This window comes from Gopherus flavomarginatus, chromosome 1 (genome assembly GCF_025201925.1).
Source record: "Gopherus flavomarginatus isolate rGopFla2 chromosome 1, rGopFla2.mat.asm, whole genome shotgun sequence".
Taxonomy (NCBI): Eukaryota; Metazoa; Chordata; order Testudines; family Testudinidae; genus Gopherus; species Gopherus flavomarginatus.
The window spans coordinates 126917460-126933320 of NC_066617.1; the positions used below are offsets into that span (position 1 = coordinate 126917460).

The window sequence follows — 15861 nt, forward strand, 5'->3', positions numbered from 1 at the left end:
TTCTATTTTTAGCACTTTGAGTGTCTTTGCTGTATATTCATGTAAGAAAAGATAAGTATATTTGAGTTCAGATAGATGAGTGGCTCAGGAGATGCAAGGACATCCTTGAAGTCTTTTAATCATTTTAGTCTTTTGTTTTTCTTTGTAAGCAAAACAAATTGTACACTGACTGAAAAAGGTTTCATGATGAGGAGTGTGGCCTATTTCCAGTTGTTCACTTTGGCTAAGTCAACACAACACAGTTTGAATTCAAATTTTTAACAGGAACAAATCAAATAAAATTAGGAAAATTCCAGTGTCATTATTCTGAGAGTGGAAGCATTTACAGTCCTCAGTTGCCACTGTGAATATATCAATTTATTTGTTATGGCATCTTATGTATATTTTACACAATTACTAGATGAAAAATAGAGTACAAAAAAGTATACTTCTGTGTTACATGTCCAGATATATATTGTTCGTTTGAATTAGGTCATTTTATTTTAGCACACTAGTCTTGTAATTATTATAATGCAATCAGAGCAGTTTGTATGAGGCAGCAACAGTACCACTGTAAAACTTCCCTAGCAGTGGGATACAGTTCTTGGTCTTATTTAGAATTATTAATTTAATTTGTATTGACTTGTGAAACATACAACCATCATCACAGAGCTTCTGGGCATATTAACAACGTTAAAAACACAATTAAAAACTACACACTGGCTGCAATAGCTAGCAATTTAAACATCACCCATAAATCAGTAGTATTCAGTCTTGAACAGACGACAAAAAACATTATCTTAACCCATGTATGTGCAAGGTTGTTTAGCAACTTGCATGCTGGATTTTGATAAGGTTGTCTTAACCAATCTGTATGGTCCTGCCCAGAAGTGTGGATGGGTTTCAAGACCAGCAGATTCTGCTCACATCTTGTTATTCTCTTTATTAACCTTAGCCTTTAATGCCAAAGATTCAATAATATGTTAACAAGTTAATACTTAGCTGTTCCCCTGCTCCTTTTGATTTCATCTTGACTCTTGCATGCTAGGAATTATAACTCTTAGAATCTGCTTAAAGAATAAGAGATCTCCGCTAACTAGCACTCCCTGAAATCATTTTTAACATAACTTTGCAATCTGTTGTATGTATTGTTTTCTTTTCTTCCACCTTGGCTGCAAATTCTCTCAGGTCTCCGCTGGTTCATCCGCCAAGCCATGGATGCCGCTCGACTCACAACAGCCCAATTCACACTGCTTCTGGCTCACGACTTACCCAGAACTTCTCTCTGTCTGTTCCCACTCTCATCTACACTGGTACGAGACTACTCAGACTCAGGAGCTGGGGAGAGGCAGGCCACAGGCACAGTGGTCGCAAAGTGCAGGCAGGCAGGCAGTGTAGGCAGGTACCACCAATCTTTTCTCCCTCTTTTTCTCACTGGGAGTCCTTCTGCTGTCAATGGAGAACTACTGCTATGTTCAGCTGCTGAAACAAACTCAGTAGTACTTGGAAGAGTGTGCGTTTCCTCAAAGTCTCTTCCACAAAGCTATACTTTTCATTTCCTTTAACTACTTGAGATTACCTTTAAAAAAAAAAAAAAAAAAAAAAAACCTCGCAAAAATCATACATCTGAGTTTAGTAACATCCATCAGGTACAGTTTATAAGTCTTTCTTACTAGTCATAATAGGAAACCATGATTGGGCTTCAAATTGCTTTCAAGTGTAATCCAAGTGTTACCTGAATTTTTAAAGCGTTAGGAAGGGTTTGTGTCGCTTTGTGGAAAAGACAGGACTGGAGAACAGGTAAGGCAATCTGCACAAAGCTGACATGTTTGTCAATACAGTTGTATTCCTTAAGGTTTTTCTCTTTGCTTTGTTTTTAGCTGTGAGCACACTTCTGATGCTATAGGATAAGGAAACATTTTTTTTCTTAAAATGTGTATGTATACGTAAATATACGTGTGTGTGTGTGTGTGTGTATATATATATATATATACACATACAATTTTTTTATATATATATATATATAAACACAAATATAGTTTGAGATCATTTTTTCTTTAATAATCTAACTCCACAAGCATTGTGTAGTTGAACAATTTTTTTTAAAGCCACCTATTTTGAGTTTTATTTTCTTTTGCATGTATACTTTTTCCCCCCCCTTGGTCTGACATTTCATGTCTTTCATTTGGTTTAACTGTTTTAGTGTGGATAATCAGCATCTATCTGTAGAATGCTGAGTGGGTAAACATCATTTCTTTGCCTTTGGCCTCATCCCCAGCAACACACTTAAGGAATAACTGCTGGCCCTACCCCAACCCCATCCTGGTGTTCGGATCATGCTGCTGTCAGCCAGGTCCTTTGGCACAGGATTACTGAATATGTTTCCACCTTCTTCTGGCAGGATTCCTTTCAATGAAGATCCCAATCCCAATACTCATTCATCAGGACCCTCCACCCCTCTGAAAAACCAAACCTATTCCTTTTCACCTTCCAAGTCCTACAGTCGACAGTCCTCTTCTTCTGACACAGATTTGAGTTTGACACCCAAAACTGGTAAGGTGCTTCCACCCACTCTTATTTTTTTTGTTAATTTGTATTTCTGTTTTATCTTTTCATTCAAACCCTTTTTCCTTTTTGGCATGTAAGTTATCAAAATGATGTGGAAATTGGATATTTCAAATAGCTCCATTAAAGCATGAAAGCATTTGCATAGTGCACTGATTTACTGTACTTTTGTTTTCCAAAGCTTTATAACCATACCATATAGGCAATTTAAGAGTAGCATTTATAATATAACCATTTAGAAGCATCTCAAAATGTTATAAAGAGAGTCCTAAGGAATTGTCTTTTTCTTTTAATTTCCTCCACTTCAGATTATAAATTATGGGGGTACATTTTCACCATAACATAATGGGAAAATGAGTGATCAAGTCCTACTAGTATATGTGATTTTTCTAAGACTAATCTCTGCTGAAAATGCATCCATATTTTTGTGTAGATTCCACATGTCTGTATGCAAATTGATTCTAGAAATACAATTGCTAGTGTCTACTGAACTTCTTCAGGGTTATGGAAGTGGCTGTGGTAAATCAAGTATACTCTGTTGTGTAATTTTTTAAAAATAGTTTTAAAGGTTATTAAAGAATACCTTTTTAAAAGCTTAAAAATTTTCTCAACTGGCTTTTCACAATTTAATTGGATGCTGATTCCTCCCTCCACCCCCTTAATTCCTTATGGAGCCCAACAAACAATAATACTGTAGGCCCATGTATAAAAGTGTGGCTGCTGTTTTAAATGTTTTTTCTAAATATAATGTTTAAAAATAGTATTTGAATCTGAGAATGTTCCCATCTCCCTAATCATGACAGTTTTAAAGTATGTTACATTTTTGGACTCAGTTATTGTACTTGATGGGTGTCTCAGGAATACTTCAGATTCAAGATTTACACATGGAAATAGGTTGTAGATTCTCAAGAGTTAATTTTTCAAACTTAATCCAAAAGCCTAAAAATAAGAAGCTATCAAATTGCAACTTTCCCTCTTCATTTTTTTTTTTAAAACCTTTTTGTCTTTTCTTTCTTTCTTATCTTTTGTGTAAATAGTGATTATGTCTTGTGGACAACCTAGGGTGACCATTTATGTTTTAAAGAAATTGAGAGCAAGTGTATTTAAAAAACAAACAGGCCAATGTTTATTTTTAAGAGATACCACCCCGCAAATTCATACATTTGTATTATTAAATTCCTGATGATTGTTTGAAAACATACATGTTGTCTGATTAAGTTCCAGGATAGGTAGCCATCTTACTAGACATCCCAAAGGCACAGGAGAGTGATAATAGTCTGCAGTGAAATTGAGACATTTCTGCAGTAGCTACATTAGATTCTGATCCTGCACCATGATCTGGATGGATGGACTGTTTGCACCTACACTGAGCCCCATTGAGACGATGGACTCTGTGTGGACACGAGTGCATCTGTGTAGATCAGATTGCAAGATAGGGGCCTTTGTGGTGGGGAATTTCCTGATATGTCGAGGAAGCTGGGCCATCTTCATCAGCTTCAGTTTTTTGTTTTCAAAGTTAAGCTAGTAGCAGTCAGAAGAACAGCCATGCTGGGTCAGACCAAAGGTCTATCCAGCCCAATATCCTGTCTTCCGACAATGGCCAATGCCAGGTGCTCCAGAGGGAATGAACAGAACAAGTAATCATCAAGTGAGCCATCCCCTGTCACCCATTCCCAGCTTTTGGCAAACAGAGGCTGGGGACACCATCCCTGCCCATCCTGGCTAATAGCCATTGATGGACCTATTCTCCATGAACCAATCTAGTTCTTTTTTGAACTCTATTGGCCTTCACTACATCTTCTGGTGAAGAGTTTCAGAGACTGACTGTGTGTTGTGTGAAAAAGTACTTCCTTTTGTTTGTTTTAAATCTGCAGCCTATTAATTTCATTTGGTGACCCCAGTCATTTTTATTTGCTAGGGCAGTATTATGTAGCTGCTATCTTTTGGCAATATGTTCAGCTCTCTGTTGCCAAAATGTGTCCCAATCAGAAGGCTTGCTTGTTATGTCTAAAAATTTTACATACACACTGAATTTTGAAAAAATAATCACTTAACAACATAATATATAATATGTTTGAGTCACGTTTCACCTTGATTTTTGTGGCTCTTCAGCTATAGTTGTTCTGAGAGGAAAGCATCATAATCACTTTATAGTTAGAATTAATTCAGGGATATAACTATAAAATATCCTTAATTAATTAAGAATTAGTCATCAACAGAAGGAGAGGGAATACTATTGAATGATATAAATTGTGTTAAATATTTTCTTCGTGCAGGTGGCAGTTCTAAACAGACTTTACCAAACATATTTGTGGTGTTTTAAAATAAAAAAGATAGCATTGTTTTCAAGGATGGCACTAGCATTTTCTTAAGGTTCTGTAATCTAAATTAACAACTCATACTTAGGACACGAACTGTTACAGGATTCTTGGCTCATCAACCCTGATTAAAGCTTTGTCCCTATAAAGGATACTATTTAAAAAAAAAAAACAACAAATTGAGACTTAGACTAACTTGGTTTAATTTTTCTTTTACTGCTTTATAAAATAAGTTCGGTCACTGTTTACTAAAGTAAGTGTAGTATGGCTGAGATGATGTGGCTCTAGTTTTACTTAATGAAACCTGTTCTTACAGATTATTTTAATAAAGTTATGTTTGGCCTTGTCTCTCAGTTTTTTTGGGAGTTTTGCTTAGTAGAGGGTATCTTAGTGTCAGAGCTCTTTATTCTAGTGCAAGGGCCGGCAACTTCTGGCACGCGGCTCCCCAGGGTAAGTGCCCTGGCGGGCCAGGCCAATGGGGGCGCAGGAAGTAGCGCGGGCAAACTATGTGCTGGACGCAGCTTTCCGCTGCCCCCCTTGGCCTGGGACAGCAAACCGCGGCCAGTGGGAGTTGCGATCGGCCGTACCTGTGGAGGCGGCAGGTAAACAAACTGACCTGGCCCGCCAGGTTGCTTACTTTGGCGAGCCATGTGTCAGACGTTGCTGACCGCTGTTCTAGTGCATGACGATGATCTGATTAATGGTTTGGCACATATAAAAAGATTTGAAATTGAGAGTGTAAACTACTCAAGCCATCTGAAGAAGGGAAAATTGAGATTTTTTTTTTAAGCTGTCTGAGCAAGGAAGAGGAATAGAGTGTGACTGAGGAAGCAATGTCAATATCTTGACTTCAAATTGAGACTTTAACTTTCATAAGAAGCACATATACCACATCATTAAGGTATTTATACCATGATATAAAGAGAGAGAAACTTGGATTTGCTTATTAGTCTTCTGGGTTGGAACTGTTGGAAGAAAGTTTACCACCATTTCTTTTATAAAGTAGAATATGAGGATACAGTGTAGAATGGGCTGTGTCAAATTCTCTGTAGTAAAAGGTGAGAGGAGGAGTTTCAAAATGCACTGAGAAAGTTAATTCTGGTTTGGAATTGGAGACTTCCTGTTGTGAGTGGTGCTACTTTTCATGTAATTGTAAACTAACAGAAGTACCTGACTGACAAAAGTTGTTACATATTACATATGTAACATATATTATATATTTTAATAAGTTTGGGTTATGAGAGAGAGAATAATTAATATACATGTGGAGGAAATTGAGAAGATGGGCACTCCTTTTTTTATGTGGGAAATAAGTAAATATGTATATATACAAACACCATTATAAGATTTAAGACTTTAAAAATAAAATTTTTAGGTTTCTGGATAATGGTCAACTTAAATTCATAGAACTTTTGGAGAAGAGAAGCTGTTACCATGTCAATTTTTCTTAGGCATGTTGGAAGAGCTGTTTTGAATAGATTTTATTTAGAAGTATTCATTTTAAATCTTTGTGTAAAATGTAATTTAAATATGAAATAAGTACTCAGTTACTTTGGCTCTTTAATAGAACTAAATACATTTTAAAACAAAGTTAACAAGTTCATACTCAGATTTTTGATAACGTACCTCTAATCCACACTGTGGTGCTAAATTGTCATTTCATTTCTTTGTATGCTGGTAATAGCTTTTTCATATACTAGCAGTATATATCTGTTCATTTGAAAAAAAAAAAGTCTGTTTTGTTTTTGCTTCATTTTGCTTTCCTCCTCCTATTTCTTCAGTCATCTTGTGAATCTACATCTTTTCTCTCTACTACTTTCCTCCACAGCACCTTCCCCACAGGGGCCTAGGATTTTCCTGTTTCCTAGCTCCCCTACTCTGTCTTGTGGTTCGCCACATCTTAACAAGTCCTGTCTCCTCCTCCCGGGGTCTAGCCTTAACCCTCTTCACTCTAGCCATGTCAGCCCATTTGTTCTGAGGAAAAGTGTCTCTTTCACTGAAGAGCTGCTTCTGGCTGCTTCTGGTAGGATCAATCTATAATCACCTTTTTTAAAATGCCTTTTAAGAAATAAATGGAATGTTGTTGTTAGTTAGGGGGCATTTAATACCTAGCCTTCTATACCTTTTAATTAAAATACCCTCTGAAAACTGCTGGCTACATGACTATTACAGGATAATTTTTTTCCACCTGGAGGCTTACAATAATTTCTAGAGCCTCTTCCTTAAGTTGATCAATATTTGAAACAAATAGCCTACCTTATATTGCAGAACTCTTTCCTTTTTCAAAAAAGTCTCCACTTAATATTGGTAATTGGACTTACTGCCATTAGACAACTACTGAATACTTATATTCTTTTCATTCTCTTCATTATAATAATGTTCCTATATTTTAGATGGAACAATCACTCCAACATCCTTGCCAACTCATTCATATTCTTCTGTTGAAATCTGACCATCATGTGGCTAGCAACCATATTTATTGTACTGTTTAAATTGGTTTGTTTCATTCTGACTGTACACAAACTTTGTATTTGTACTTCCTCCTTTTTATGTTTCATTGACAGAGATCACTAGATTGTCCTCTTAAATTAAATACTAGAAATCGCTGCTTCTTTTCTACAGATAGTGCTTTGATTATTTTGTGTTTTTTAAGAATGTGTTTCATCTCAACAAATATTCTTCATTTCATGTCAGTCTGTTTTTAGTATTGTATAGTCCCTTGAAAATGCTATTTAGGTCTAATGCAAAATAACATAACATAACTTAATTTTATTAATGGGACTATACAGATGCTAATCTTTGTTTCCTTATCCAAGAACAGCTAAAAATATTTCATTTCCTGTATATAAATAATATTTTAGACATGATAGCATTTGTCAGTTTTGAAATGAGTGAATAAATGAAGTGCCAACAACAACAGTCCCTGAGTTTGTTTAAAACAAAAAGTCCTCACACATTTACATGGAAAAATATCTTCCGTTCTTTATTGTTACTGGATTTTTTAGCAGAAGAAAGGGGACAGGGAAAGTAGCAATGTATTGTCTGTTTTAAAATAGCAGTTAAGGTAACTTTAAAAATATTCCCTTCAATCATAACTTCATTCGCCTTGTTCCTGATGCTTTTTTTTAGTTTTGTCCTTCATTTTTATTAGTGTTTTTTCATTGATATCTCTCAGAGTATTGAAAGGTATAATTGCTGATACACTGAAACCAAATAAGTATCGATTTAGTTCTGAGGCACGTAGGCAGATCCGACTATAAGAAATATCAGTGAAGTATGTTCTTAGGTATGAAATGCCACCAAGTGAATCTGATTCACCAAAATTATAATTATTGTAGAAAAAACACAGCCTTAGTATATGTTTTCTTCCTGGATTTAGTAACTGCAAAGCAACAAATGTCTTTTAGCAAGCAAATCACAGATAAATTTGGCAGTTTAGAATGCTCAACAGTAGTCCATGGCTGGTCTGAATGATTCAGATGAGTGAAAGTACTGTACATAAATGTTAGACTGTCCTTCAATTCTAAATTACAGTATCTTTTTCAGAGTTAAAATTTAAATTAAAAGATGTACGTTTGTTATATACTTGCCCTTACAGTTTTCTCTTTGGGCCAAATTTTATAGTGACTTCAGTAGGAGTTGTGTATATGTGGAAACTGGAGGTTTGAGTCCCAACTCGTGAGGGAAAAATGATTGAGCTACTCTGAAACTGTATTAACCTCACGACATGGAATCTTTTTTAACTGCTACTGTAAATAATTCTTGAATACAGGTCCATAGTTGGCTTTATAGCAGAAATCTTGGCCAGTTGCACTAGTAGGATTACTTCTAGTTTAGCACTTTTGAGTTAGGACTGATCCTACAATATACACTGATGTGAATTGAAACTTTGACTGTAACTGCTTGTGAAAATAAGGATTACGGAGCTGATCCTGTGCCTATTGAAACTGATTGCAGAAACACTCTTGCATCCATGGGAAAAAGATCAGGCTATACTATAGAACTAAGAGCTGCAAGTTCAAGCCCCTAGGCCCTTATTCTTATTTACACTAAGGTCCTGTACACCACTCTGACACTGTAAAGGGACTTCAAGTGCAATTTATGTTCACCCTAATGCCCCTTTACACTGGCACTAAAGGGAAATATAGTATAAATGTGAATAAAATCCTTAGTCTTCAGTGTGCCTGATTGGTAAAAAATAAACTTTCAGAAGTTTCTAACTATAATTGATATCATAGGTTTAAAAACAAATCGGAGACTAATAAATACAGTCTGTAACTTTTTTCTCTGGATGTTATTTATGTGCTGATTTTCTTTAGGAATGGGCAGTGGGAGTGCTGGAAAAGAAGGGGGACCATTTAAAGCTCTATTACGACAACAGACGCAGACAGCTCTGGAGCAAAGGGTAAGGAATACGTGATGATCATATTTTATACTTTATATTTCTAATATAAGCTTAGTGGAGATTTAACTTTTAATGAAGGTAAATATTTCCTTTTGACAGAATTATTTTGTAAATATTTGTTTTATTTTGCATCTGCCAAACTTAATAAACCTCTGTTAAACACATTGTTTACTAGCCTTTTTTATAGGCAAATTATATTGATTGTAATATTAAATATATTACTGGAACAACATGAAAAAACTGCAACAAATCATTCTAATCTGTCTAATAATAAAATGCTGTAGTTATTGTTGTAAGACACAGTGATAACAAAAGAGAATTGAGTGTTTGTTTAAATGTGTAGATTATCGATGCAGCTGTCATTGCTGTAATAGCTTTATTCTTAATTGAATTTTGGCAAAAGACGACTTGATTTATTCAGAAATATTGGGCCAGATTTAAAGATGCTGAAGAGGAGGCTTACTTAATTTATAGATAAAAATGGAACTGATAGCGTGACTTAACCCATATTGTATTATTTGAATAGGTTTTATTTTTTAGTTATCTTTTGTAATAAATCCCAAACTATAAAGCATTGCCATTAAAATCACTATTAAGGAGTATTGGATTAAAAATAACCTTCTGCAGTGTTCGTTAACACTGTGCATTCAATTTAATTTATCTTTTTTTCTTTGAGTGCTTGCTCATGTCCATGCCAATGTAGGTATGTGGTTACCCTGAGCACCGCTTCCGGAAAGCTTTTCCTTCCAGTGGTATCCATTGGGTCGGCTCTGGTGCCCCCTGGAATTATATGCTCATAGTGTTATAAAGGGTCCCGTCGACCTGCAGTCCTCTCATTTCCTTCTTACCACCCGTGATGGTTGCTGGAATTGCCTCGTCTTTGCACTCTGGAAGTACTCCCTTAGTGGACTTTCTAACCTCATTGTGTATTATTATCTTTATTCTTAGTAGTTAAATTTCAGATTTTAGATAAATAATTAGGATAACAGAACCCCACTCAATAGTGTTAATCCCTTCTCAGCACCAGGATATGTCTCGGTCTCTGAGGTTTAAGCCTTGTGCTTCTTGCTACAAGCCTATGCCTGTGAGTGACCCCCATTCCAGCTGCCTTGAATGCCTGAGGAAAGCTCATGTATGTGAGTGCTGTAAGATCTGGAAAGACTTCAGGCCCCATACCAAAAAAGATAGAGATGCTAGGCTCAGATTTATCCTCAGGGAGGCAGCACTACGACCTCCCTTGGAGCTGGGTCACTCAGGGTACGTCTACACTACGGGATAATTCCAATTTTACATAAACCGGTTTTATAAAACAGATTGTATAAAGTCAAGTGCACGCGGCCACACTAAGCACATTAATTCGGTGGTGTGCGTCCATAGTCCGAGGCTAGCGTCGATTTCCGGAGCGTTGCACTGTGGGTAGCTATTCCGTAGCTATCCCATAGTTCTCGCAGTCTCCCCCGCCCCTTAGAATTCTGGGTTGAGAGCCCAGTGGCTGATGGGGCAAAAATCATTGTCGCGGGTGGTTCTGGGTAAATGTCGTCAGTCCTTCCTTCCTCCGGGAAAGCAACGGCAGACAATCATTTTGCGCCCTTTTCCCCCAATTGCCCTGGCAGACGCCATAGCACGGCAACCATGGAGCCCGTTCAGCTTTTTTTTTTTTTTTTACAGTCACCGTATGTGTACTGGATGCCGCGGACAGAGGTGATACTTCAGCACTACGCTCAGCAATCATTTGCTTTTGCATGATAGCAGAGATGGTTACCAGTCTTTCTGTACCCTCTGCTGCCAGTGTAATTTGGCAATGAGATGACGGTTATCTGCCCTTCTGTGCTGTCTGCTGCTGTCATGGGTGCCCCTGGCTGAAATCGGCCGGGGGCGCAAAAGCAAAACTGGGAATGACTCCCCGAGTCAGTCCCTCCTTTATGGTTTCTAAAAATAGAGTCAGTCCTGCCTAGAATATGGGGCAAGTGTACTAGAGAACCAGTGTATCAGAGAGTACAGCTGCTCCGTGTCAGATCCTGCAGAAATGATGAGTTGCATGCCATTCATGGGGGGTGCTTCTGCAACAACCCCACCCGTTGCTTCCCTCCTCCCCCAACCTTCCTGGGCTACCGTGGCAGTGTCCCCCCCATTTGTGTTATGAAGTTATAAAGCATGCAGGAATAAGAAACAGTGACTTGTTAGTGAGATAAAATGAGGGGGAGGCAGCCTCCTGGTGCTATGACAGTCCAGGCAGGACATTAAGCGGTGCGGGGGAGAGGAGCCCAGCATCCCGCTGCTATGATAGTCCAGGCAGGACAGAATCTTCTCTTTACACAGGAAAGGGAGGGGGCTGATGGAGCTCAGCCCTCAGTTGCTATGATGAGGACGGTTACCAGCCGTTCTGTCCCATCTACTGGGAATGACCAGGAATCATTCCTATTTTTACCAGGCACCCCTGAGGCCAGCCAGGGGTATTCAGCAGTTATCAAGCACGGGCTGATGGTGACGACGGATAGCAGTCCTATTGTACCGTATGCCACCGAGGAGTGGAGAAGAGCAGATACTGCTCTTCACTGCTGCAGCATCGCGTCTACGAGCAGCATTCAGTAGACATAGGGTGACATTGAAAAAATTCAAGAAACGATTTCTTTCCCTTTTCTTTCACGTCATGGGGGGAGGGAGTAAATTGACGAGCTAAACCCTGAACCAAGCTGGACAATGTGTTCGAACCTACAGGCATTGGGAGCTCAGCCAAGAATGCAAATACTTCTCAGAGACTGCTGGGGACTGTGGGATAGCTGGAGTCCTCAGTACCCCCTCTCTCCCTCCATGAGCGTCCATTTGAGTCTCTGGCTTCCCATTACGCTTGTCACACAGCACAGTGTAGCCTGTAGGTTTTTTTTTCAAACGCTTTGGCATTTCGTCTTCTGTAACGGAGCTCTGATAGAACAGATTTATTTCCCCATGCAGCGATCAGATCCAGTATCTCCCGTACGGTCCATGCTGGAGCTCTTTTTGGATTTGGGACTGCATTGCCACCTGTGCTGATCAGAGCTCCACGCTGGGCAAACAGGAAATGAAAATCAAAATTTCGCGGGGCTTTTCCTGTTTACCTGGCCATGGCATCCGAGTTGAGATTGCTGTCCAGAGTGGTCACAGTGGTACACTGTGGGATACGGCCCGGAGGCCAATACCTTTGATTTGCGGCCACACTAACACTAATCCGATATGGTAATACCGATTTTAGCGCTACTCCTCTCGTCAGGGAGGAGTACAGAAACCAATTTAAAGAGCCCTTTATATCGATATAAAGGGCCTCTTAGTGTGGATGGGTACAGCGTTAAATCGGTTTAACGCTGCTAAAATCGGTTTAAACGCGTAGTGTAGACCAGGCCTCAGAGTCGGCACCGAGTACTTTAGCCTCAGTAAGGAGCACCCCCTGTTACTCTGTAGGAGACTCCACTATTCCTTATCACTGGCACTAAGGAAAGACACTCCTGCTTCTTGAGAGACTTGACACAGTTCACCATCCCCAGTGCTGAAGAAAAGTGCTCCAGAGGGGGAACCTCGGCACCACTCTCCATCACCGGTGCTGGGAAAGAAACAGAAAAAGACTGATAGAGGTCGTACCCCAACCCTGAGGTTGGTAGGGGAGACACATACTAATACAGTGTGACCCATGTCAGGCCACTCTGTGGTTCCAACAAGCCTTGCGACGCCATTGACTCAGGCCCTGGAATGGGTACCGTTGAGTCTGGTACTAATCAGCTCTCCACCACAAGAGAGCCACCAGAGTTCCACTGCCCTGGTGGTACTGTCAGCGTCAGAGGAATTTGCAGCAGCGAGAGATTTACTCTCTCTACTGGTACTGCCATCCCCAGCCATACGAGAACTGTCAGTGGCAGCGCCAGCGGGAAGGACCTCCACAGAACTGAGGTCTCAGGTGCCTTCAAAAGGGAATCTTACCATGATGGCCCAGCCCTAGTCACCTCCCTCACTGCACTGTTCCAGCTTGGTCTCTGGGAAGGGAATCTTCAGAGACAGACTTGGAGGTGGAGTCTTATGTTTCTGTCAGGAGCTGGCTGTCACTACAGCTGGCGCTATCTGGCCATAGACGTGAGTCAAGGCAGCCCACCCATGGCTTGGCCTCAGGGACAGTGGCAGATGCCGGGACAGTGTCCTTTCTGGAAACCCTCAGCATTCCCTCTGATGCAAGGGTCACATTCCAGAAGGTCATACTCTGTGGTGTCAGAGTCCAGAGTGCCTCCACTGCTCTGCTTTGAGCAAAATCTAGGCTCTGGTACAGAGACTGGTGCTGAATATCAAGATCCAGCACCAGCAGACACATCTTGTGCCGAGGGCGAAGAACAGTGTCCTCTATGTGTACAGGCGTCCTTCTCCTCCTTTCCGAATGAAGCTGTCATTGGAGCAGACATATCGCCCTCTCGGGTCAACTACAAGACTCATCAGGAGCTCCTTAAAAGAGTGGCTCAAAACCTGAGGATCCAGATGGAGGAGATCAGGGAGTCTTCCCATGCGCAGGTAGACATTCTAGCACCAACAGACCCTTCAAGAGTGGCATTGCCCCTGAACAATGCTATTAAGGACCCATCAAGGCATTGTGGCAGACCACAGTGTCCCTTCAGCTGATGGCAAAGAAAACTAAAAAGAAATACTTTGTCCTGGCTAATGGGTATGAATTCCTTTATACACGTCCACCACTGGGATCTTTGGTTGTATCAGTAGCGGAAATGATAGTCAGCAGGGGTCAACCCCCAAGGCCAAGGACACCAAAAAAATTAGACCTCTTCAGCACAAAGGTCTATTCAACAGGTGGCCTCCAGCTAAGGTCACTGCTCAGGAGTGCTTGCTGATTTGATATGATTTTAACTCCTGGGACTCATGCTGAAATTTAAGTACCGTCACAGGAGTCTAGGTGAGAATTTGCAGGCAAATCTATTGCAAAGGTGTTCCTGCAGGCAGCTGTGGATGCAGCGGACTCTGCAGCCTGATCCATGGCCTCAGTGGTGGCAATATGTCGAAGCTCTTGGCTTCAATCCATGGGCCTACTTATGAAGTTCAACAGACATTGCAGGACCTTCCTTTGGAGGATACATCACTTTTCTGAGCAGACAGAGTCCAAGCTGCATAGTCTAAGGACTCGAGGGCCACCCCGAAGTCCCTAAGGCTTAATGCACCGGCACCCTCAAGGAAACATTATAAACCTCAGCTGGCCAGTGAGTTCTTCTTGCCATCTGCCTGGCAAGACCACAAAAGGAGGAAGAGCAAGGGCTTTAGGAGAAGACCTCCACTGCAATCCTTTTCCGCGCCTGCTCCCTGCAAACACTCTGTGGCATCTAAGCAGACTTTTGATGGGATGTGTGGGGAAGACATTTCAGGACAGAACTTGGATCCAGCTTCCCCAGTTTTTGTGGACTGTTTATCCCATTTTTGTTGGGCATGGGCCTGTACTGCCTCAGATTGCTGTGTGCTAGTCATGAGAGCACTGGAACACACTCTTCAGTTCAGTTGTGTGCCCCTACCCACCATCCCTCTTCAGGGACCCTTCTAGCCCAAAAGGTGCAGTCGCTCCTAAGGGTGGGAGCCGTGGAAGAGGTTCCACTGGAATTATTGGAAATAGAATCCCCGGCCCCTTATTTCCTAATTTCAAAAGTCAGTGGCAGTCTCAGACCAATTCTGGACCTGTGAAAGCTCAACTTATTCATAAAGAAACTAAAATTTCATGTGGTCTCTTTGGCTTGCATCATCCCCTTCCTGATCCTGGGGACTGGTACACTGCCCTCGATTTGAAGGACACCTACTTCCTTGTCTCAGTCTTTCAGGGACACAGAAGATTCTTCTGGTTCATCCAGTAAAGAATCCTGTGGCACCTTATAGAGACTGTGAATGGCTTGCCAACTTCAAAACCAGTTTCTCCTCCCTTGGTTTTCACACCTCAACTGCTAGAACAGGGCCTCATCCTCCCTGATTGAACTAACCTCGTTATCTCTAGCTTGCCTGCTTATATATACCAGCCCCTGGAAATTTCCACTGCATGCATCTGATGAAGTGGGTATTCACCCACGAAAGCTCATGCTCCAAAACGTCTGTTAGTCTATAAGGTGCCACAGGATTCTTTGCTGCTTTTACAGATCCAGACTAACACGGCTACCCCTCTGATACTTGATTCTGGTTCATCGTGAATCATGTGTACTACCAGTAGCGGTGCTCCCATTCGGCCTGCCAGGGGCACCTTGGGTGTTCACGAAGTGCATGGCAGTTGTTTCAGCTTTCCTGAGAAGACAGGGTGTCCAGGTCTACCCTTTCCACGACGACTGGCCAGTCGCAGGTTCATACCAAGATCCAAGTGAAGCCCAGTGTAAAGTTAATACAGTCAACAATCCAGGACTTAGGTCTGCTAATAAATGTGCAGAAGTTTACTTTCTCCCCATTTCAAAGCATAGAGTTTATCGGGGCGATTCTCAAGTCGATCCAAGCCAGAGCCTTCCTCCCAGAAGCATGACTCCAAGCAATAGGGATGCTTATAGAGAGCCTTAGAAATCGCCCCATCACCACAGCCAGAAACTACTTGAAGCTCCTGGGCCACATAGC

At 40.7% G+C, this 15861-nt stretch overlaps 1 protein-coding gene across 1 annotated transcript in view; it reads left to right on the top strand.

The window, feature by feature from the left end:
• C2CD5 (C2 calcium dependent domain containing 5) overlaps positions 1-15861 on the top strand; it is a 109210-nt gene that overhangs the window by 18167 nt on the left and 75182 nt on the right. Inside the window, exons 7-8 of the mRNA XM_050968788.1 lie at positions 2381-2532; positions 9182-9267. Coding sequence (XP_050824745.1) covers positions 2381-2532; positions 9182-9267 — 238 coding nt within the window. The remainder of the gene's footprint in view (positions 1-2380; positions 2533-9181; positions 9268-15861) is intronic.